The 19,124-nt window shown below is 37.8% G+C and overlaps 1 protein-coding gene across 1 annotated transcript in view; it reads right to left on the bottom strand.

The window, feature by feature from the left end:
- The window catches only part of KCMF1 (potassium channel modulatory factor 1), a 65,790-nt gene that overhangs the window by 2,419 nt on the left and 44,247 nt on the right, over positions 1–19,124 (bottom strand). The window contains exons 3-6 of the mRNA XM_045549961.1: positions 17,943–18,082; positions 8,346–8,447; positions 5,538–5,712; positions 2,248–2,530 (exon numbers count right to left, since the gene is read on the bottom strand). Coding sequence (XP_045405917.1) covers positions 2,248–2,530; positions 5,538–5,712; positions 8,346–8,447; positions 17,943–18,082 — 700 coding nt within the window. The remainder of the gene's footprint in view (positions 1–2,247; positions 2,531–5,537; positions 5,713–8,345; positions 8,448–17,942; positions 18,083–19,124) is intronic.

The raw sequence follows: 19,124 nt of genomic DNA, 5'->3' as shown, positions 1-19,124 counted from the left end.
TGCAAAGGTTGTGAGGTTCTTCAAATTGTGGTTAGCAAAAAATGAGCCGGCTCCATTTTCAAAAGACTGGATCTGACTTAGACACTTAAAGACTCACTTTCCAAAAGGTCAACTATCTTGGACCCCAGAGAAACTGTGTTCCCACCATAAGTTCCAGGACAACACGAATAGGAACTGCCCCTGGTCAATGAAGAAAACAAAGATCAGGCTTGAGCCCTACATACATTGCGTAAGAGCTATGTGACCAGAGATCAGGATTTCCCCTACACACACTGCAGCTGCTCTCCCTGCCTTGAAAATTTACAATGCATGTTAATATACTAGAAGTTGTGAGAAGCCCAACATTAAATAAACTGTTTTTTTACTTCATTTCCCCCAACCTTATTCATCAGGGGGAAAAAAAAAGAGTATAAGTAATTACATATATTCCTTTGAATATATAAAGTTGCAGGGGATATTTTTGGGGAAATATTGCCTTAGATAAATCATATGAGTATGACTAAATGATACAGCAAAAGATGTGGAAAGTGGGCTGCAAACTGCAAGGCGCTGTGCACTGTATAGTATCAGATGACAGAAGGACGTCTTCAAGAAGCTATAACCAGAATCTAAGGAGAGCACTCAGAGGCCACTCACACCATGCCCTGGGAGCTGGGTGTCTAGAATAGAGGGAGTGCACAGAAAAAACACAGGTCAAGCCCATTGAATAGTTTGGGGAACAAAATAAAAATAAATAAATGAACAAAGAATATGGCAAGGGTAGGAAGACATCTTTTCCAAAAGACACTGGCAAGACATTCCACATAGTTCCCTGAACATCTCAGCAGATATGCACATTAGCTGATCTCCCTTTTTGAGTCAAGTGCCCAGCTCTTGCAAGTTATAGGCCTGATGTTGGTCAGTCCCTACAGGTAAGGCTACATGGCAGCGGGTAGATCAAGCCGGCGGGCTCTGTGATTTCTTTATGTTAAAGCAACATTTTCTGGTAATAACAAGGCATGGTTACTGACCTTGCAGAGGTAATTCAAAGGTAAATTCCCCACTTCAAACTTTTTCCTTAGATCCATAACAAATGATAATAATGGGCACCACTAACTGGGCCTTTATCGTATGCCAGATACTGAGCCAGACACCATACACATACCAGTATTCCATTTAATCCTCAAAATAATTCTCTAATACAGCAAAACTCCTGGGATATTGATGATAAAACTGAGGTCTGGAGAAGTATAATGACTTGCCTTAGGTCCAAAACTAGTAAGTGGCAAAGCTGGCCTTTTAGACCAAGTGTCCTCAAACATTTTTTATCCTGCACCCACAATACGTTATTTGCAACTATACACATGTATCACTGTACTAACAGATATTAAAAAGTATTAGATCAAAGAAATATAAATAGAAATTATAATATTTTAACATCCTAACAAATTGTCATATATACTGTATTTTGGAGATGATACATATTACACTAATTTTCTTCATTTTACAGTTCTTACTTTATATTCCTCTCTGTTCATTAAAAGTCCAAATTAGTCCAGGTTCATTATCTATTTAGCCTATGTGTCTACTCACCATTGGCTACTCTTATAAAAATTCTTTATATTCTCAAAAGTCACATAAAATGCCTATGAAGTTTTGGCAGAAGAATATATTCAATTGCTTATAGTAGTTTTAGAAGCAAGTAAGAACTCTACTCCATCCAGTGGAGTACTTTACTGTGTGTACTAAATATTATTTACACCATAGTAAACCATATTTTTAAACAGCCACTTTTGTGTGCCAACCCTATGAATTCAAGTCCAGCTTCTTTAGAAATTCTCAGGAGAAAACCACTGTATTTGAAAACCATTGTATTATGAAGTCTTCTTTGTGCCTCTTAATATTTCACAGCAGACTGAAATTGGCGATAAAAATTACAATACATGCACCTAATATGACTCATATATATAATGACATGGTGTTTAAGTTTTATGGGTAGTATGGGAAAAGAAATTCATATTAGATGATGATATATACCTTGAGAATAAGAAGACCAGCATTCTTCATTTACCTAAAATAATTATTATTTTTTATATTCTTGGGGAAATATTGAATATGCAGTTTTTATCAGAGATCTGTGAATCTTCACAGTTTGATCAAATGCAGAGTTTTAAGGAAATATATATGCACAAAAGAGAAAAATTATTTCAGACTACATAGGGCCAATAAAACATTACTTCTCAAACAAAATTATAATAAACAAGCTACCTTGTTAAAAGAAACTGGGAATTCTGGAGAGTTTGCTGACTGCTTTCTGTATTAGCTGTGTTGGTTGTTGCTGTGGATTGTGTGATTGTAGTGGTGACGCTGCTTGTGTTAGTGCGCCGGCTTGCGTTGCGTGCCGTCTCCAGTTGTTGCCGTGCTGCCTGGGCATGCTGCCGTTCTAGCTGCAGCTGCATCTGCAGCTGTTGTAACTGAGAAGCGGAAGGGCCAGAAGAATTAAGCTGTCCTCCTGCAGAACGTCTCACTCCTGATAACTGAGATAAAAGCTCTGCCAATGGAAATGAAGGTAATTAATGTCTCTTAATGCTGAAGAAAACAAAATGCTACAGGATCATTCTTTTACTAGAAGAAAAAGCATCATGAACAGTAGGTACCCATAGCAATATACAGTTTCAGCTAAGAGTTCAATACCTTTTAGAATGCCTCCTAGAGGCAGGAGTTACTGTGTACACAAAACACAAATGCATATGAGTATTAATAATTGTATGTGGACACAATCATTTTTGCTTTAAGCAAAACTTAACAGATTGTTTTAAAAATTATTTGCATAATAGACTAATTATTTAGTTAACACTTTCTCTTAGTATTTAATGGATTAAAGTGGTTCATTTATGAGTCCAATCATATTAGTCTTCTCAATATGAGTTCCATGGAAGCAGAGATCAGGTCTACTCTGTGTAATATACTCCCAGCTCTTTGAACAGGGCTTGACACATAGCAAGGAGTTCAAACATTTATTAAATGACTGAAATGAATGCTTAGGGTTAAATCCAAGAGGCCTGGATCATTTCTAATTGTGGCCCTGCACACTCGTATCTGCCTTCTCTCTGGCACTTTCTGGTACTGTTGTTTCAGAGTATCACTTCAGTAAGTACCACTAGCAATGCTCGGTAAGGCTGGTTGGCTCCTGGGGCACCTGGCTGCATAGACTATTTAGTGGCCTGTTATGATCCAGACTGTCTTGTGTCAATAAGGTTGTACTCATCAAGACAGATGTACACTTTGGCCTTGAGTCTTTATCTAAGTAAGGTGCAGTAACTGTTTCCTCTCATGTGGAGGGTCTACCTAGTTTACAGGGAATTGACGATTGCCTTGTAGATGTTCACAGGCCAGCAAACACTATCATGGCTGGTGCAGTGCCACACGCCTGTAATCCTAGCACTCTGAGAGGCCAAGGTGGGAGGATTGCTTGAGGACAGGAGTTCGAGACCAGCCTGAGCAACATAGCAAGACTCTGTCTCCACAAAAAACAAAAAAATTAGCTGGGTGTGTTGGTGTGTACCTGTCGTCCCAGCTATTTGGGAGGCTGAGGTGGGAGGATCCTGAGCTCAGGAGTTGGAGGTTACAGTGATCTATGATCATGCCACTGCACTCCAGCCTGGGCGACAGAGAGACCCCATCTCAAAAAAGAAAACAAAACAAAAAAACCCCCCAAACAAAACCACTCCCCCCACACACAAGAAAAAAACTCCAAAAATGCTCATTAACAGGGTAAGCTTCTGTTTTCCTGCTTATTGTTGCTTTACCCCAGGGGTTCTTATATCACTCTCTCATGGAATATAAAGTCCATGACTAAAATAAACTTATTTTCACTGACAGAAAAACATCAAAGTAATGAAGAGAATTTCTCAATTTGAATGTTGCTCCCAGAAATTACTTGAACTTTTTAGAGCTTGCTACCAAAAATAGTACGTAAATATTCCCTTTGGATGACGAAATATTTTTAAAAATCCCCAAAACTCAGTTTATTGGGCTTGTTTTTTTGTTGCACACCCAAATGTCCAAAGCACATTTGGAATTAAGATTTTATACTGCATATCTTACATTTTTCCCCTTCCCCCAATATCTTACATTTTTAAGAACACTTTATGAGTAAAACTGTTCTGAGTTTCTATCACAGACTTACACTTACCAATATTTCAGGTGTTCTGCACGGTACCTCATGGCTTCCAGGTATACATTCCACCATGTAGACACATTTCAAAACTGCTGCTTTAAATTCCCCAGAGTCTTAACTTTTGTCTGCTTGGTGTGTCTTGCAGACTCTCAGGCTACAGTGATTTCTGACTTTTTTTTTTGAGACAAGGTCTTGCTCTGTCACTCTGGCTAGAGTGTAGCGGTGTTATCATAGCTCACCACAACCTCGAACTCCTGGGCTCAAGCGATTCTCCTATCTTAGCCTCCCGAGTAGCTGGGACTACAGGCACACACCACCACACCTGGCTAATTTTTGTATTTTTTTGGTAGAGACGGGTCTTGCTCTTGCTCAGGCTGGTCTCAAACTCCTGACCTCAAGTGATCCTGCCACTTCAGCCGCCCAGAGTGCTAGGATTACAGATGTGAGCCCCTGCACCCTGCCTGACATTTTATTTTGATCCTATACTCTGCTACCAGCTTCCTAGGTTTGTCCTGCCCTACTAGACTCAGTGACTTGGTCATGGGCTACAGGTTCAAGCTGTTTGTTTTTTTTTTCTCAGTAAGATTTCCCCAAGCTATTAAAACTCTACTGTATGTTCCACAACAATATAGTTCTCAAATCAAGGCAAAGACAGAGTAATTTCTACTTTACTTTCTTTTGAGAAGAGATTAATTCTTTGGTCTTGTCAATTAGTTTTTCTATCTGTATACTTGTGGAAGTTTAAGCATGGAATTTGGGAGGTTTTCCAATTCTGAAATCCTTTATGGTTTTCCTGGGCTTCAGTGGAGGCCACAAAATACAACAGAAACACTTATTACCTTCTGCCCCTAAGTACAGTAGTCCCCCCTTATCCACAGGGGATACATTCCAAGACTCCCAGTGAACGGCTGAAACTGTGGACAGTACCAAATCCGCTATACACTATGTTCTCCCTATATTTATATACCTATGATAAAGTTTAATTTATAAATTAGGCAAGTAAGAGATTAACAACAATAAAATAGAACAATTATACCATAACAAAAGTGATGTGAATATGGTGTCTCTCTCTCCCTAAGTGTCTTACTGTACTGTATTACCTATTTTTGGACTGTAGTTGACTGAAGGTAACTGAAACCGGAGAAAGTGAAACCTTGAATAAGGAAGGGGGACTACTGGACTTAAACACCGGAACACCATGAACTACTTTATGTTAACTGTTTTAAGAATATTTTATCTTTATAAAATATTTGGGAATTTTGTGAAGGAGCACAAGCATGTGATCAGACAGGTAAGACTAAGACTACAAACCCCACAAAAAATTTTATACGGCTCTCCCTGACCCGCCATTTCCTTTATTAATGTGAAACTAACTTACCAGCTATAGGATCCATGGCTTCCCTATTGCTTGGAGAATATGAACTCTGAGAAGAAGAAAGTCCACCAGTAGAACTGCTAGTAAAGTGCATGTTTGATCTACGAGCACGAGGACCTCCTAATCCCCGGCCAGGGTGAAACATTCTACGTACATGTCGAACACCACTCGATTCATCATAACTCAAAAGTTAAGGACCAAAGTATTTCATAGGAAGGGAAAAAAACCACTTGAGCACTTGCTAGACAGACATACAGATTTCCTAAATTATAAGCATTTTAAAACAGCACATTTAATTTTGAATGCAAATGTCCCAACTCTATCTATGAGGGTTATTAAACCTAAAAAAGATTCTCAAATATAAAGCAACTTCAGAGAAAGAGAGAGAGAGTGTGTGGTAAGAAAAGTTTCTCCAGGTGGAGAGAAATTTATTCCTAGGCTCCAGCTATGACGACTAGAGTAACACTGCCAGAAGAGGTCAAAGGTGAAACATTCCCTTACCCTGATCTCAGTACTGAATTTCATAAATGCTTATAATCCAAGTAACTACAATTAATAAGTATTAATTTTTGTATTTGGGGAGAGTTATACTAATATATAGCTAATGAAATCTCAATTATCACCTATAATGAAAAACGAACAGCATGAACAATTTAAATTCAGTAAATATAAAACTCTTTTTACTAGTTTTAATCTCTGTCTTCAAGTTTTTCCCCAAAGCCGCTGATAAGCAGAAAACAGAAATTTGAATTTCTTGTGTAAGCAGCCACAAAGAGATTACCATGGCATTTTATCAAGAAGTCAAATTTCCAGCAGCCTCAAACGTCTTACACAGTTGAGTCCAGGTCAAACAGAAGAAAGTCTTGAGCTGCAAAGGGCTGTCAAAACTCACGAAGACCTTCTGTTTCCACACAGGCAAATGTGTGTGTGTGTGGGGGGAGTGGACTAGATCATGCCGAAGAGACTTCTCCTTCAAAGCAGCAAACAGAACAGCTTTATAATGCAGATTAACTTTTTTGCTGGCTTCCTAGTTTTTCAGCTGATGGTTTTGGACTCATTTAGGGACAGGGTGAGTGACTCCAGGAGGCCCTCAGGTGCCACCACAATATGTACTGTTCCAAGCGGTATTCATGATGGTGGTTCAGATTCTAGAGAAAGTGATGTTATGATCATTATATTTTGTTTTTAAAAAGTAGCTGGATGTGAAGTGCACTTGAGGAAGAAATCCATCAAACTATTGGAAAAAAAACGGTCTGGTGTTTAAGAGGCTTACACAGAAGATACTCCCTGATGTCAAACAAATACAGTTACTACACAGTAACACTTGGAAGTACCTGAAAAATCAGTATATTTTCAGGAGAACTGCCATGGTAACATTTTTTTCTAGAACCAAATGGTAAGGAATCTAAAATGTAATTATGTCTTTTCTTATATTTTATATAACTTATTCTTTTCTTGGTAACCACAGACACTTATAAAAATCTCATAAAAGTAGAGGCAGATGATGCAGAATATTCCACTGAATGATGCTGATATCACTGGAGGCTCCTGAATTTGCTGAGAAAGTTCAGAATGTCAGCTTGGTTTTAAATTATTTGCTTAGTTTCTCCAGGAGGATGGAGTGAACTATGGGTCAAATATATCCCTTCTGGGTATTATAAAGGATTCTTGTGTCAAAATGCACAGCGACTCAAAGGCTTTTAAAAAACAAAACAAAACAAAACACTGTTTTCTTCACGTTGCTCTCAGTATCCCCTACACAGGGCAAGAAGAAGACTGGTCTCCTCTGCTGATTGAGTACAATCCCCAGACTGGCTCAGATTAGGCTGACACTCTAATTTCTCAGGTTGGTTCCATTTCTTTATCTTTCCATTAGTTTCCACTTACCTTCCCCTAATATAAATGGCCATATTTTCAATTAGAAAATTAGTAACTGCGATTAAGGGATGGAAGCTGCAGAACAAGAAAACCACCCATTTCTTTTTCAACAAGTCTAAGTTTGGATTATGATTGCCAGGAGGCAATCAAAGGAACCAGAATGAAGTCTGGCAGAGAGAAAGGTTCTGATTAACTCCTGAGTTGCATCAAACTGCAAATGAACACAGAAACTTTTACATGAGAACAAAACTCTAACAGGTGATAGTTTTAGAAAAACAATTCATAACCTGAAACCAGATGCACTGAGTCTATAAAATTAACTGCTCTGGTAGGACAGTGATCTCAGCGAACATTGACAACGGTTGACAGACAGGGAAAGGGATGCAGAAATAAAAGCAGGAAAGAAATTGCGAGCTAGACCTGACCGTATGCTATCCCACTTAGAGACCTACCTGGCAGGAACTGCTCTCTCTGGAGAAGGGGACCCAAAAGGGACAGGAAACCCAACATGCATACCCACCCCACCAGCCCGCCATACCACACCCAGAGCAGAGTAAGGCAGCAGAGGAACAGGGAAAGCAAATAAAGCCTTTTTATATTTAACTAATCATATTTTAATTTGGACTGATATCTTCCTCTTTGGTGAGAAAATTTATAAACTGGTCAAATGGTCTTAAAAAAAATCTGATTGTAATGAACTAAAGATGATGGGCAAGTCAACTTTCACCTAAAGAACATGCTTCATATAAGTCACAGAATATAAAAAGAGAAATAAGAAACTGCACTTCAACACTTGAGTCACTTTTAGGAAAAGGTCAAATAAATAAATTAATTTGGAGATTAGTTTCTCTCTCTTTGGGGATATTATCCTTAAAAAATAATCAAAATGACAAATATTACAACTCTTTCCCTTGCTGGCACTTAAAAGGATATTAAATCTCTAGGGGCTCTGTGTTCAAGTGTAAGATGAGCTGCAAAGTCATCCGTGACATGATTAGGATCGCCTCCAGGTAATGCTGCACATATTGGACAAATCTGAAATGAAAGTAAAGAAAGTCGGTTTAATACATGAACATCAATCAGACATCTTTCTGGACCAGCATTCTGCTATAAATTTTACTATTATCAAGTTTTAACCAGACAAAAACACAGCAGATCCTGAACTAGTGAAAAGTAGTAGAGGCCTAAGCAAGAACTGTCACATATCCACGTTGCCGCTCACAGCTACAGCAGTCTCTCAGGTCAAACACAACAGTTGTAGAGACACCAAACTTGATCTCTGCAAGGCCTTGTAACAGCCTGGCCCATTGATTTGCATGGTCTAGCAAAATGGTTTCCATTTAAAAACTGAAAATGTACTAGTGCACATTTATGTCTAAGTCCAGTCTTGAATGATAAAGACAGATATGAGCTTACAGCACACTCCCCCAAAGCAAGCTAGACTTGAGAGTCAATCCCCAAATAAGACAGCAAAGGTCTGATTAAATGCAACTGTGCAAATTTATACTTGTTGAATGTGATAAGGTAAGATAGATAATGATTACTGAGGATATGCAAATGTGCTCTGTAAATTCAAGAATGGGACTTGCAAGGGGAAAACAGGATGGGGCCCACTTTTAGAACCTTATTTCCCAAAGAAATGGATGGTGGGGCAGAAGCTTGTGACTGAGTCAAGTTCAAGAAGTAGAAGATCAACTTCCTTGTAGACCTTATGGCAACAGATAGAAGGATAAAGCAGGAATAAAATGCTGTGTACACAGGCAGACTTCAGGGGAGGCTGGACAGGTTAGGAAGATTGTCTCTGAAAGAGTAGTTTCAATAAAATTTGTGAAACAGGGGGCAGGAGAGGGGAAGGACAGAAAGAATGGGGGGCTTTTTAAGTGGAAGGGCCCTTACTCTTTCCAGAAATCCAAATGGGCAGATGATGGTCTAATGGTGACAGCAAGGCCTTGAAGTACGAAGAACTTCAATCTTAAAGAACAGGGCCAAGAAAATAGGTGTGGTACACAGTTAAATTTGTAGGCACGTATGTGTCTCTCCTTGGGTAAGAGGGTTAAAGGTAAGTTATGTGATTCATCTTGCCAGTACACGTACCAAGTGCCAAAATTCTTTCACCTGGAGTAAAATCGAGGTTGATCTTACTGTCTGCCTACAGCAGAGTGGGAGAAGGTGTTAGTGTTGGAGATGAGGAGGCAGGGGAAAGGTGAGACTTGAAAGGACAACGTCGGGGTATGGAGGGGAAGACAAACTATGATTCCTGGAGCCTAAGCAAACATAACTTCCCATCTTCCAGTGACGAGAAAGCAGAAGTCCCCTGAGAGTTTGACTCTGATTTGATACTAGTCTCTCTTATGCCCTGTCAGCTATCTGATTACGTGACTCAGGACTCTGAGAAATAGCCTCACAAAAACCCAAAGATGCTCAAGAGAAATCACTTAAACATGGGACTGTGCAAAAGAACTAGAGAGGTTACAGTGGAATGTGTTGACAGGCAAATGAGAAAAATAAGTAGACAGACATTCTTGTGCCTTTCTCAGAAGATGCCATAAAGGTGGTCAGACATTTTTTTCCTCCATCATAGAGAAAAATAAATTTTATGTGTTCCTAAGTTTACAGATATCAACTATCTCTTTACTAGGAATTTAGATTTTACTGTCTGTTCCATTCTGACATTGCTGGGTAGTGTATGATACACTTATTTTACTTCTCATATGCTTCTGTCTTACCTAGCTAAATTGTAAACTCTTCTAGAGATGCAGGACAGTGTGATTTGTCTTTGGTTTTTAACTGTGGCCAGACTCCCTTTAAAAAAACAAACAAACAAAAAACAAGGACAAAAAAGTTTACAGAAACAGAAACAGCTCCAGGTATTTAAAAATAAAGCAAACAAGTCAGTTTAGATATTTTTGAGACTCTTTATTTTGCAATAAATTAACCAGTCCTGGACTATGTATAGTTTTATTATAATATCATAAGACTGTATAAGATTTTTACCCAAAGAGAAAACCACCAAAACGAAAAAAAGCATCTTCCTCCTAAGATATTTCCCTTTAGATTGGCCTTTGGATAAAATCTATGCACAACTTGAACTGCACAAAGATAGCTGCAGAAGCTTCAGTACTTGAGGGCACTTGTTAAGTGTTCACAGATGGGAAAAGTCTCCTCAAGGATATACCTTCCTAGAGGGAAGACAGAAGTACAGATACCAGGCATACTAAGAATGTCCTAATAAGATAGGTAATCTACAGACTGGAAAAGCACCTTTGAGATGAGGATTTAAAATAGAAAGAAACTCAAGATCCTTCATTATTGTGTATTAACTTCATTTCTTTATTAAAAATCTTTCAATTTTAGTAACTGTGCTAAGATGGTAGAATGAAGGTATTCAGAACTGCTTTGTACAGAGAGAAATAATACAAAACCAACCAACCTACTTTTCCTAATGACTAGGGATAAGGAATTACTGAGGAGTGAGGTGGGAGGAACACCTAGGTGGACAGCTGAGACAAATCAAGAGATTAGACTTAGAACCAAGTCGAAGATGTTGCATGCTTGGACCGCACAAAGTTAACTCGGATGAGGACTTGGAAAGGAAAACTAAGCTGTGATGCTGATGAGACCAGAGGCCTGGTCATCTTTTAGGTCTTACATTTTATACTGAGCAAGCTAATTCAAGTTTTAGGATAAAACCTCTGGTATCTCAAGGTTGTATTTTCTGGGAGGTAATGGAGGGAACAAAAAGGAGAAAGAAAAAGGAGAGCAAAGTGGGGCATGAGAAACAGAAGAGCTGGGGGACAGAGGGAGGGAGAGACAGAAGCCACTCTGCTACTCAAGGGGCACAAATGCAGCTTAGCTTAGTTTGAGTGTGCCTTTAATTCCACATCATGGTACCTAATACCTTTTATGGGACATGAAAATTCTATACAAAGCTATTAACCCTAAAATTATGATAGTTTGTCAACATTAATATTTATACACTTCTGCCACATGATACAGTAATATCTATTACTCATACAGGAAAATTCCATATAATGCATTAACTTAAATTTATGACAACTTGTCAACATTAAGGCTTATGGAATTGGCTTAAGTCAGTGTTTCCCAAATTTGGCTAAGAATACAAATTATCTGGAATACTTGTTAAAAATATAGTTCCCTAGGCCTGGAAATGGATTCTAGGGGGTTCGAGAATCTATTGTTGACAAGGGTCCCAGGTGATTCTTTCAACTGGATAAGTTTGGCAAATACAGCTTAAATATACAATGGTATTAAAAAATTTTATTTACCCTGTTATATGAAACACCAAATGTTATTGTTACTTACATAACCAAAAGACAATTCTTACTTACAAATGTCCTTGCTATTCTCAGTCTTGTCTCTGCTATTGCTTTAGTCTTTCTCTTCTGCTTCATTGTGCCATTGAGGGTCACCATCAGTCTTGCTTTTTTTTTTTTACATGTAGCCCTTTTGGAAGCCTTTACCAATTGAGATGAGGTCCCATCCCAAGAATGTAATGCAGTTTCCACTTCTCCACGTGGTCCCAGTACATGACTGCCAGTGTGTGACCAGTCAGTGCCCATATTAACACAGTTTGTTGTCAACGTCGAGAACATACTTTCTCAAGTCATTACTTCATATATAAACATCAAGTCACTGCCCAGTGTACAAAACTTTCCCCCTATGACACAGGCTATACGTCCATTAAAAAAAAAAACACGTAAAGTCAGCATGTTTGGTTGTTTTTAAACAAGAGCTCCATACATTCTTCCCTATACAATTATCAACCACTCTAAAAATCTGGATTTCGTCCAGCCTCTTTCTTGAACTAATACAACCACATCAGACATCACTCTCTTTCTGGGTACTGTGCACAGCTTTAAAAACTACTCTTTATATAATGACATCCCTATTTCTAGTTAAAGGATCTGTGCTATGAAATCCAGGTGAGCTAATAAAGTTAATTAAAGTTCTGACTGGCTAAATTTGTTATATCATATAATTTTGTTATAATAGGTTAACTAATCCATTAAGTATTTACTGAGTGCCAAATCAGTGCCCACTTCACATTCTGGGTTAGAAAATTATCACGAAATGAATAGTTTCTGCCGCCATTGACGTTCTTATCAATTTCATTTCTTATTAAAAGTTGGTATGCATTTTTCATTATTTCTTCAAACTGGGATACTATTCATGTCTCTGCTTTTAAGGGGCTCTTAGAAGTCAGCTCTAGAAACATCCCAGGCTTATTCTACCAGGCAGATTTCCTGATCACTCAAAATACAATGCGGGAGGTTTTAAATAGTTGTTTTTTTTTTCCCACAGAACAATGATGACCCAAAAAGAGCCATCAGAATTTAAAGCCAAGACACAAAACACTGTCACATGTGTTATATTTTAATACTTTTTTTTAAATGAAGGGAATGTTCATTCTTTTGAGCTAACTACTGGCAATGCCAATGATAACTTCAGGGTTTTGGGTGTCCTGCTCAACTAAAAATATTAGCTTATCTTATAAAAATCTGCAGATATAATGAATACCAGCCTGAATACTGGAGTTTTGCTTTGAGAACATACATAAAGCACTAGTGGAAAATCTATGCTAGATGGTCAAGAAACTCCTTTTGGGCCTTCTAGAACCATCTAACTTATAGGTACTTGTACCTTGGCCAGCCATTTTGCTAATACAGATAAAAGTCCTTTCAAGATTTGAGTGAGCACACTGTTCAACTAGATTATAATTTAATTTTCTATTGCTGCAGGTGAAACACTAAAATTAACTTACAATTGAGTTACTTCATATTAAATTTATTTTTCCCCACAGTTCCATTCTCCCCATTTTAATGCTAAAGTTGGAACTGTCACCTGCTTCTAAAGAGCAACACTTAGAACGTTAGGGAGTTTTTGCTACATACAAGTTTTAATTTTCCTTACTTTTTATATGTAATTCAGAAAGTCCTAAGAAGTAATTAAGTTTTGGTTTTAAACATGTTTCTTGTATAGAAACATAAATTATATGTATATGCCTTGGGAATTCACAAAACTTGAAACACAGTTTAGCCACACTGAAAAATAACTCCAAAGAAATCAGAATTGTCCCATAATTCACTCTGGAGTTAAGTATCCATGCTTAGGTAGAAGAAAAACCCCATCCTAAGTTCTGTTTTCTATCTTCCCTGGAGTAAATATTTTACTTGTAGACTTTTAGAAAGAAAAGGAAATGCTTGAAGGTGTCAATAGGAAGCTGAAATCTGGGGCAGGATGAAGGATGGGGCAGGGGAGGCAGTGCCCCAAGCTGGCAACAATTTTAGTGAAGACGAGAAATGAACTCTACTTAAGTCAGTAGGTTTGTTTATCTACAATGAGTTTAAATTAGAGTTTGGCAATGTTTTATGCTCCTCTTCTCAAGATAATGACCAGTGTGTCAAGCAAAGCTGAGTTTGGCAGAGCATCCCACAAAAAATGCATTCAGACACAAATACCAAGCGAGATTAGCATCTTCAAATAATTTTCTTGGCCAGTATTTTTTTTTAAAACCTGGGGGACAGGCCAGGAAAAGAAGGGGTAGTAGGAGAAAAAGAGACAAGGCTGAAGAGTGCTTAAAGAACTACTGAGCAGCTCATGCATGTAACCCCAATGCTTTGGGAGGCCAAAGTTGGAGGATCGCTTGAGGCCAGGAATTTGAGAGCAGCCTGAGCAACATATCAAGACCCTGTCTCTATAAAAAATTTTAAAAATTAGCTGGGCATGGTGGTACACGTCTGTAGTCCCAGCAACTTGGGAGGCTGAGGCAGGAGGGTCGCTGGAGCCCAGGAGTTTGAGGATGCAGTGAGCTATGATGACGCCACTGCACTCTAGCCCAGGCAACAGAGTGAGAGCCTTTTGCCAAAAAAAAAAAAAAAAAAAAAAAAAAAAAAAGCCTAAAGTCAGATTGTAGAAAATTTTTAAAATTATTCTTCCCTTTCTCCTTGATTTTTTAAAATCAAATTGGTGTAACTATAATGTAATATTACAATCCTATTTCAAAATTAAACCCAATTTGCTATGAAAACATCTAGGTTTTGATTAAAAAAGGAGGGACTATATCACTAACATATACTGAGTATACCTAAGAGCTGTTGACTACCCTAACTCCTTTTCTGGAGGGTAAGGAACACAAAGAGTAAATAATTCAGATGAAAAATAGAAAGCAAAAAGTTCCTAGCAGTGAACTAATAGAAGACTGCTGCAATTACAGGCAGAATAATGTGTTATAATTTTTAGAAGTGAGAAGGAAATGTTGGTGAACCAAAAATACTTTTACCTTTTAAGCATAATGTTCTTCATATAAACTGCAAGACATTTACTAAACAAAAGATTAATCATATATCATTAACTAAAGGTATAGGCCCATTTCATTTAAAGGCAAAGCAGAGCCAGACAAAAGAAAACCCCAAAGGCATTCATTCTCATTAGCTGCAGTGTAAGTCAAACCAAATGTGAGATTTAAGAAAAATTTCAGAGAAGCCACTCTTAATGCCCATTTTTTGTTCAAAAATAGATGTAAAAGCAAAGAAAAGCTTTTCCACCATGTTTACATGTACCTTTCACAATCCTGACACTTCCTCAATAGGTCTTTCACATTTGCCATCCTGTTTGATCTCTGTTGCTCACTTCTAATACCAGGTTGATGGATTTTGATAATTACATATTAATTATCAATTAGTAGCTATGTCACCTCCCCTCTTAATTCTTTCCGAGACCAAAATCCAGTCAGTTGTCCCAACCTACCAAATTTCATAATAATTATGAAGGTTAAAAACTTGTGCTTAATTTAAAAATCACTGTCATATTTGGTGTTTATATATATAAAGATTCTTGAGACTAAGTACCATACCATAGTAATTTTTTTAAAAAAATTTTAACAAGTAACCACCTTTACCATACTTTCTGTGTCAGATATTGTTTCTCATGGTATCTGGTTTTGAAGCATCCTCCATACCCTCAAAATTAAAAGCCTCTTGAGTAACGTCACATTAATCTTAAGAAAGCAGACAAATCCTGTGTTGGGCCACAGATGTCCTAGTTGAAAAAGGAGGCAGAAAAATATAGACAAGGACTACAATTTTGTTTTTAAGAATTACCCTTTAGTAGACTTTCTTACTAGCTATGCCAGGTATCAATAAACATTTCCTAGTGGTAACAGTGATATATCCTCTTGTCCCTAAATGTTCCAATGGCATGTTGGTTAGAGGGGTAAGATCCTTAAGTTCTATAAGAAGAGATGCATATAAACTGCTGGTCTAGATATAGGACACATGCAGGGGGCAAAAGCAAGATAGCAAACTGAGCATCTAGAAAGGAATATGTTAAGAGGAATAGAAAAGGAGATATAGCAAGTTTTTATGTGAATATAATCCCCCACCAAAATGATGTGGGTCATTCTTGAACTCCATAATTCAAAAATGTTTGATTCATCATGACTGGCAAAACATTATCACCTGGACATTTACATATAACTGTAACACATTAGAACTGATAATGTGCTTCTTTCTCTCTCTTTCTATGCCTCTCTCTCTCACAAACACACACACGCATATATAAAGAGAGACATTCAAAACACTTAACAAGTGGTATGGCATAGGCAGCAATCTTTCAGAATAGACACTGGTCAGCATGCCACACTGGGGTGTACCTGCTGAATGTCAGCCCTGGCTCTAGGACATGATCCATGTTATTTGAAGAAGACAAAACCCTGTTATAGCACAGATTCTTGTCTGCTTGCCATTTTTCATTTTGAAATGCCTGGGTGTGTTATGGGTGGGAACAGAGGTAGATGTGGTAATCATGCAAAGACTAAGGGCTATTAAGGAGGCAGAAATCCTTAAAATGTTCCACAAAAACCAGCATGAAAATCTAGAATGCTGACTACCCTAGGCTATGTACTGAAAGCCTGAGATCTTAATGAAGGCATATAACTGAATACAACTTATGGGAGACAGACCATGAAACCATTTGTAGATGGTAGGTATTTAATTTTCAAACAGTGTATCAGGTATAGAGAAGTATAAACAAATTTTGGGTATTCACTTTTAGGCAAAAAAATCGAGGAAAGGATGTAGAAAACTGGGTAGTTGCCCCACCCCAGTGGGGTGATGAAAGTATCATACAAGGACCTATTGGCTAATAATGACTTTAAGAACACCTAATTTGCAATAAGGGACCCCTTCCCCACCCGCCTTGCCTTACTGTGTCTAGGTTAAAAAAAAAAAAAAAAAAAAAAAGTACCCAAACATAATAGAAACTCAATCAAAGAAAAATGATTACAAATTTCCCACAACAACCAGGACAGAGATGTAATCGAGTCAGGATTCTTAATACTGCTACACGGGACTGTACAAAAAGGAAGCAAAATCACTTTACAGAATAAAAACAACAAACTAAGAATAGTAGTAAAATGTGGTAACAGTGCTCTGAGGCTCCTCTAGGTGACAGATGAGGGCATTTCTGAGCTGTTAGTAAAATCTGGCTTGAGGACGATAAAAAGTAAATTTACCTATTGTTTGAACTATAAATCTTATACCAACTTTACACTTCAAACTAGCAGTGTCAATGGGAACGAAAGTAAATTTGTATTATGCAGAGCCGCAGCAGAGTTAAGTAGAGACTTTAGAACCTAGAAGGATTCTGCCTGAGTTCAAACACCTATCTCTGCCCCTTACTAACTGTATGTCCTTGAGCAGCTACTTTATTTCTCTGGGTTTCCATTAATTTGTTTTGAGTACATTTAGGGGCTTATTAGTTGATGCAATGTGCAATTGCTTGTGCTAAAACACAGAGCCTTCACTTTACCTATTATTTATCAATGTTAGAGAGGTGGGGGAGAGACTCCTTTGGGTGTACTTTATCATTTCTTAAAGCTGGATGCATGCCTACTCGGATGTCAAGTAAAAAAATCCAAAAAGCTCTTAAGGTAAAACTTTCTTTGTGTATTATTCTGGGTCCTTCTTGGTTATTAGCCACTAGAAAAGATCAGGGTAGGAAGAACTTCTAGGAATCTCAGAGCCTTGACCTAGGAACAAGAGATCTGATCTGATAAAATCCAAGTAAAGTTAGCAATATGCTACAATGAGACGTGGCAATGGATTACTGCTTGAGATACACAAGATTTTTAAATTTCCTTGTGAAAGTTCTTTGTAGAATAAAAATCAAGCAGATAGCAAGAATAATACTATAAAAACAGTTGTGTTGCAGGTTGGGGTCCTTTTAACCTTTTAACAATGCATTTAATATAAGCCTCCTGAATGTGGTCAAGACTCCATGCTGTGCTTTTATTTTAGCAACAGGTTAAAGCTAGTGTGGATAAATAAGTCCCATTATTTTGTACAAATGCAGGTTCCTAGGATGTGTAAAATTTGTTATAAAAGATAACTTTAATAATTATGCAAACTGTATCAGTATACTGAGCAGGAAGTAGATGACAGTGACCTAGCTTTATTAATGTTAGAAATAATGTTTACAGTATCATTTTAGACACAAAGCTGCTTCACTTACCACTTCTGTTGATGTTTCTGCATGTTCAGAAGTAACATGTTCTTGAAGAGATGTCTCCGTATAGCCCATTTTTCCACAATATGGACAAGTAAAAGACTGTGGCTGCTCTACAGAGAAAGCTTCCCCACCATAGTATAAATCTGAAAAATAAAGTAGAATTGCACTGAGGAATAATTATTAGTTTTTACAAATATATAAAAATGTAATCATATGGTACAATAATTTAAAAAAAAAAAAGTGTGCCTGAAACATCCACCAACAACCTCACTCTGTCAAAGAGTGCTTAGGTAGTGCTGTTTACATTTGTAACATCCGTATTCCCACAAGGACTCCATGGTACTCCTCCAACATTCCTTCCCCAGATAGCTACTATAGCCTTAAGAGAAAACAAAGCAAATAACTCCCCCTCTCCATTTAATTTTGAAACACTGCTCATTTCACATCTGGTTCTAATTTTATTGTAATTTATTTTTTCCTTATCTGTGTATACACTGTGGCAAAACTGCTATCAACAGAAATAATCAATGGTCTATTATATAGAGGGAAACAAGTACTCAGACGGAAGGAACAAATAACCATGATCAATGAGCCAACTAGCAGATGCAGCTATTTATCTAAAGAACATACCTTCTTAGAGCAGGAAGGAACCTAGACATTCAGTTCTTGTAAATGCTAACTTGAATGGGGTACTACCACAACATACTCTGCCCACCTGGGTTACTGAAGAACTGACCAGCTAGAGTTTGTGAGAATAATTTGTTCATCTCATTAGTATATCTCAGGAAATAACTCTATTTTTCTCCATTAGTAACTGCTATGGCATGAATATGGTTTGTCCCCAAAACTCATGTTGCTGCTCAGTCCCCAATGTGGTAGCATTGGCAGGTGGAGCCTTTAAGAGATGATTAGGTTAAGAGGGCTTAATGCCTTTTTTGCCTTTCTTGGGAGTTAGTTCTCGTTCTCTTGGGACTGGATTAGTTACCAAGAGTGGGTTGTTATAAAGTGAGGCCGCCTCTCACTTATTGTTTGGTGCCTGCTTCCCCTTCTGCTTCTCTGCCATGTCATGACACAGCATGAGGCCCTCATCAGAAGCAGACCAGATGTAGCTGCCTGATCTTAGACCTTCCAGCCTCCAGAATCATGAGCTAAATAAACTCCTTTTCTTAGTAAATTACTCAGTCT

Source organism: Lemur catta, chromosome 4 (genome assembly GCF_020740605.2).
Source record: "Lemur catta isolate mLemCat1 chromosome 4, mLemCat1.pri, whole genome shotgun sequence".
NCBI classification, from domain to species: domain Eukaryota; kingdom Metazoa; phylum Chordata; class Mammalia; order Primates; family Lemuridae; genus Lemur; species Lemur catta.
This window is presented reverse-complemented; position numbering and strand designations above follow the sequence as displayed.